This window comes from Jaculus jaculus, chromosome 1, assembly GCF_020740685.1.
Source record: "Jaculus jaculus isolate mJacJac1 chromosome 1, mJacJac1.mat.Y.cur, whole genome shotgun sequence".
Taxonomy (NCBI): domain Eukaryota; kingdom Metazoa; phylum Chordata; class Mammalia; order Rodentia; family Dipodidae; genus Jaculus; species Jaculus jaculus.
Genome location: NC_059102.1, coordinates 36,542,716 through 36,548,715, shown reverse-complemented (window position 1 = coordinate 36,548,715; position 6,000 = coordinate 36,542,716). Strand labels below are relative to the sequence as shown.

Here is a 6,000-nt window from a genome sequence, read left to right as displayed (position 1 = left end):
ATGGGAGACAGAAGTCATCAGTGGTGAAAACAGTGGACACTGTACACCTTAAGTTTGGCCAGCCAGGTCAAATGACTGCACAGGTGCAATAGTTGGATGTCTGTTGTGGGGGAAATCCACCTCTCTCTAATTGGACTGGAGACCCACTCCATGGGAGGCAGTACATATCTGATACTGAAAACCTAATCAAAAGCCTATGGCGGGGGGAGGTCATGAGCCCTAGGAGTGTAATGCCTGCTCTTATCTGGATAAATGCATATATTATGCTCACCAAACTGCCCTGTAAGCACTTTCCTTTCACCAATATATTAATGCTACTCTCACTGTTGGTTAGAGAAGCTTCTCTTTTCAGATACCAGTGACCACTGGGATGACCCAAAAGGTGCCATAGTGCTGAGAAGTGACAGAGGAGTGCTCAGCACTGAAATATCTCTAGCACACCTTCCAAGGTTCAGGATCCATTGTGGAAGAGGTGGCAGAAAGAATGTAAGAGCCAAAGGAAGGGTAGGACAGTTTACAATGCAATCGTTCAGACACAAATTGGTCTCAATATCCATAACCTTGCAATGCCTAGCAATACCTTCACAAGACCCTCATAATAGGAGGAAAAGATGATGACATCAAAATAAAAGAGAGACTGGGGGGGGGTAATAGAGAGTGGATTTGTGAGGGGAGAAGTGGAGGAGGGAAGGGAATTATTATGGTTTATTGTCTGTAATTATGGAAGTTGTCAATAAAAAAAAGTTTAAAAAAATAGGAACTACACATATTGCACCACCGTCAATTTCCTGGTTTTGATACTGTATGTAGTTAAGGTCTAACCGGTGGAAGGAACTGAGGGAAGGGTAGAAGTTTTCAACTTCTATTAGTCTATAACTTTCACTCAACCAAACTTTGAGAGTTTAATTCTGTTCTCTAGAGATAAATGCTGTTAATGGATCTTGTGCATTTGGAACCTAGTGTTTCTATGTATATGCATGTGCATGTGCATACAAATTGATTCCTAAATACTTTCGACACAAATAGCAGCACATTACCCGTATTGTTCTGTGCCTTGCCCCTTCTTTTCCCTGTCACAAACACATTGGCTCGCACATTCGTTTTCCTGCTGCATAGTCTTCCATTGCATTGCGGTAGCATTATGTATTTCAATTCATTGGTGGTCACTGGGGATCTTAACAAGAACTGAGCTTACATAATTTAGATATTCTTGCAGTATGAAAGGTCAACTGGAATGGGGACCAAACCTTAAAAGTTTTCACCGATTCAGGACTGTCCTCCAGAATATCTTTTAACTAGAAGGAACATAGCAAGTGGTAACAGAAGAGAAACGTTGGGAATTTTCCTGGGCCACATGGGAAGCGGAAGGACAGGTTAGAAACCTCTGCTGGGTGGAGTTCGTGGGTAGCTGGAGGCGGAGGGTTGGGGGGCGGTAGGGAACGACTGAGGGTAGCAGGCCATGCTCCAAATCCGGTCTTCCCCAGACAGCAGCGCAGATACACTTAGATCTGTCCAGGCTATGCACAGAGCGGTGGTACCCAGCCATCTGCAGCTTCCCACAAGGATCCCCCTCTCGGACGGCTTCTGAACCCTGGCAGCCTCCAGCCCACGCGCGCAAGGGGAGCACACGTGGTGACCTGCCTGGGGCCGGATCCCCGGCTCCAGCTCCTCCTCCTCCTCCAGCTCGCGCTCGGTTTGCTGCAGTATCACGTGCAGCCGCGCCGGGTGCAGGATGGCGGCGGCGGCGGCGGCGGCAGCGGTGGGTGTCCGGCTCCGGGACTGCTGCAGCCGGGGCGCCGTACTCCTGCTCTTCTTCTCGCTGTCCCCTCGGCCCCCGGCCGCGGCCGCCTGGCTGCTGGGTCTGCGGCCTGAAGACACTGCCGGAGGCCGCGTCTCCCTGGAGGGGGGCACCCTGCGCGCGGCCGAAGGCACCAGCTTCCTGCTGCGCGTCTACTTCCAGCCTGGGCCCGCGGCGCCCGCCCAGCCCGTGCCGGAGGCACCCGGCGTCGCCCCGGCGGACAACGGCACGGGCGACTGGACCCCGCGGCTCGTGTTCATCGAGGAGCCCCCAGGCGCGAGCGGCGCGGCGCCCAGCGCGGTGCCCACGCGCCCCCCAGGACCGCAGCGCTGCCGCGAGCAGAGCGACTGGGCGTCGGACGTGGAGGTGCTGGGGCCGCTGCGGCCCGGGGGCGTGGCGGGCTCGGCCCTGGTCCAGGTGCGGGTGCGAGAGCTGCGCAAGGGCGAGGCGGAGCGCGGCGGCGCGGGCGGCGGCGGGAAGCTCTTTTCGCTGTGCGCCTGGGACGGGCGCGCTTGGCACCACCACGGCGCCGCCGGCGGCTTCCTGCTGCGCGTCCGCCCGCGGCTCTACGGGCCTGGTGGGGACCTGCCGCCCGCGTGGCTGCGAGCGCTCGGCGCGCTCCTGCTGCTGGCCCTGTCCGCCCTGTTCAGCGGCCTGCGTCTGAGCCTGCTGTCGCTGGACCCGGTGGAGTTACGGGTGCTGCGGAACAGCGGCTCGGCCACCGAGCAGGAGCAGGCGCGCCGCGTGCAGGCCGTGCGCGGCAAGGGGACCCATCTGCTCTGCACCCTGCTCCTGGGCCAAGCCGGGGCCAACGCCGTCCTGGCAGGCTGGCTGTACGCCTCGCTGCCGCCGGGCGTCGGGGACCCCGGGGAAGGCTACGGCGAGGCTGGGGTTCACTTCCCGTGGCTGCCGGCGCTCGTGTGCACCGGCGCGGTGTTCCTGGGAGCCGAGATCTGCCCCTACTCGGTGTGTTCGCGGCACGGGCTGGCCATCGCCTCACACAGCGTGTGCCTCACGCGGCTGCTGATGGCCGCCGCGTTCCCCGTGTGCTACCCGCTGGGCCGCCTGCTGGACTGGGCGCTGCGCCAGGAGATCAGCACCTTCTACACGCGCGAGAAGCTGCTGGAGACGCTGAGGGCCGCCGACCACCCGTACAGCGACCTGGTGAAGGAGGAGCTCAACATCATCCAGGGTGCCCTGGAGCTGCGCACCAAGGTGGTGGAGGAGGTGCTGACCCCCCTGGGGGACTGCTTCATGCTGCGCTCCGATGCCGTGCTTGACTTCGCCACGGTCTCCGAGATCCTCCGCAGCGGCTACACTCGCATCCCGGTGTACGAGGGTGACCAGAGGCACAACATTGTGGACATTCTGTTCGTCAAGGACTTGGCCTTTGTGGACCCCGACGACTGTACCCCGCTCCTTACAGTCACTCGCTTCTACAACCGGCCCCTGCACTGCGTCTTCAACGACACCCGACTGGACACGGTGTTGGAGGAGTTTAAGAAGGGTGAGCACTGAACACCTGTCCCCTTCACAGACCTCTTCCTTAACCGTGTAAGGTTCCAGGTACTCAAAGAAAGTTATCTGATCTACAGACCCAAAAGCCTCCGGTAGCCCCCTCCCACCTGCACCCCCACCTGCCCCACCCCCATTGGCTCCCTGACAATGCTCACCTCTCATTTTCTCGCCTTCCTTGACGTTGGCTGAGCCTCTTGCCTCTTCCATTCTACCTGGTTCACTAGTTACATCACATTCTTCATCTCTTCTCTGTTGTTTCTGAGGCCTACCGAGTGCCAGGTAGTGTGAGTGTTGGACCCAGGATATCCCTTAGAGGTCACTATATAATTCCCCACCCATGGCAGAGGCACCTCTACAGTTCCCCTGGCAAGCCGCTTTGCCTCCTCCGAGGGCTGAAAGCTCAGCACTTCGCAAGCAAATGCACTCCACTGCTGGACAGCTCCAGCTGCTGTCATTGTCTTCCTTACACGGAGCCGAAATGCAAGTCTCCTGAACCTCCCAACTCCACCCTTTGAGTCAGGTAGAGTAAGCCCGGGCTCCTAAGGCATTCTGCCCCATAATTAGCAGCAGGGGATTCTCAGTGCTAAAACATTGGAGTCCTTACACGATGGAGAAGTCTGGGCCCTCAAAATGAGGAAACATTTCTGCAGAGAGGATATCCCCCCCCAAAAAAGTGCCTACCCAAATGAGGAGAGTGTCCTTCAACACAGTCACTGCTCCCCCACCTGCCCTTAACCTCAAACCTCAAACATAATGAGTGTGTTGAATTTATACCTGGGGCTTCTCTTTGGAAACTGCCTATTGTTGCTGAGTACAAATTCACTCAAGGAACATCAGCCTGGGTACTTACTTGAGTCAGCTGGCTCAGCAATTGTTTGCTCCCCTAGGTTACCAAATCTGTCCCAGAACTGCCATTAGTTGTTTGTGAAAAGCAAACTTACTTCCAGGAGTCAACATTGAGAACATTCAGAAGACTGTATTGCAGCCCCTGAAAGCAAATCCAAACATAGTTTGAGAACAGTGATGTGGTTAGAATAAATATAGAACTTTCCAGAATGAACACTTTGAAGGAGGCACTTATCTGTGAGTTCAAGTGTTTCTTTAAAACATACAGAATTCAGTGCCCTGGCTTTAGAATCAGGCCTCAAATGTAAGCTTTCCTGGGGTGAACAGGCCTCTAATTTGAGCATTTTTAATGTATTTTTGTGTGTTAAAAATTAATCTCATTACCTTATCATCACAGGTACTCTATGAGGCATGGAATACAGAAAAAAATCTAGGAGCCTCTTCCTAACACACTATTTTGGAATCAACTTACACATCAAAATGTAACTTTAAAATGGAAAACAATGCCTAAATGCTACTTTCAGTCTCAGGTCTAGGGAAGGAACAGCACTAGACTTTATTGGTGTCATAAGAAGGGGACGTGAACATGTCAGCTGTCAGCTGTTTTAGCCTCGCCTGACTGACTGTCTCGTCCTCTTCTGTCTACTACTCTCTGAGGTTCACCCATCAATTCTTAGCATTATGCTTACATTTTGTGTGCCCTACAGAGCATGATTTTGGAACTGGGCATGAAAGCTGTTTTTAAATAAATGTGTATTAGTGTGCTGTGACACCAGCTGTCAGGACCTCACAGAATGACAGCTTAAACAATGAATATTTATTCTTACAGTTCTGGTAATACTACAAATACAAGATCATGGTGTCAGACATTTGATTTCTTCCAAGGCATTTCTACTTGGCTTGGTGATGGCCATTCCTCTGTTCACAGCATCCTTCTTGTCTATGTATTGAAACTTCTTCTAACTAGGACACTACTTGGATTGGATTGGGGCCAATCTGATGGCTTCATTTTGACATAATCACCTCTTACATAGGAGAATTAAGAAAGAGCAGTTTTTAAAACTTGTCTCTGTCATGTAGTTCCAAAAGACATTTTTTAAATATCTTATTTATTATTTATGAGAGAGAGAGAGAGAAAAGGAGAGGATAGGTTTGCCAGGGCCTCCAGCCATTGCAAACAAATGCCAGACACATGTGCCACCTTGGGCATCTGGCATTATGTGGGTGCTGGGGAATCAAACCTGGGTCCTTGGGCTTTGCAGGCAAGTTCATTAATCGCTGAGCCATCTTTCCAGCCACACAAAAGACATTTTTTTTAAAAAAAATTTTGTTTATTTTTATTTATTTATTTGAGAGTGACAGACAGAGAGAAAAAGAGGCAGAGAAAGAGAGAAGGGGCACACCAGAGCCTCCAGGCACTGCAATGAACTCCAGATACATGTGCTACTTTGTGCATCTGGTTTACATGGGTACTGGGGAATGGAGCCTTGAACCAGGGTCCTTAGGCTTCACAGGCAAGCACGTAAACCACTAAGCCATCTCTCCAGCCCATAGAAGATATTTTTAATGAGACTCTAGTGAATTCCTTAATTCACCCCCTTAGTGTCTATACATTTTGAGCAACAATGGGAACTGCCTTGGAGAGGTTAACAGTCTGTGGGGTATATCAGGTTAATAAGAGAAATAAGAGGATTGTCTTATGAAACTTTTTATCCCACTAGGTTGTTCAAATAGAAATGATATTGGTCTGAAATGAGTCCCTATGTAGCTTTTCTAAATCTGGCCTGAAATCTGGCTTGTTAATGCTCTATTAATAGTCTATCATTAGGCAGATTATT

General features: G+C 51.9%; 1 protein-coding gene across 1 annotated transcript in view; it reads left to right on the top strand.

The window, feature by feature from the left end:
- Positions 1–1,732: 1,732 nt before the first annotated feature.
- Cnnm1 (cyclin and CBS domain divalent metal cation transport mediator 1) overlaps positions 1,733–6,000 on the top strand; it is a 60,236-nt gene continuing 55,968 nt past the window's right edge. The window contains exon 1 of the mRNA XM_045148155.1: positions 1,733–3,305. Within this exon, the coding sequence (XP_045004090.1) occupies positions 1,733–3,305 (1,573 nt within the window). The remainder of the gene's footprint in view (positions 3,306–6,000) is intronic.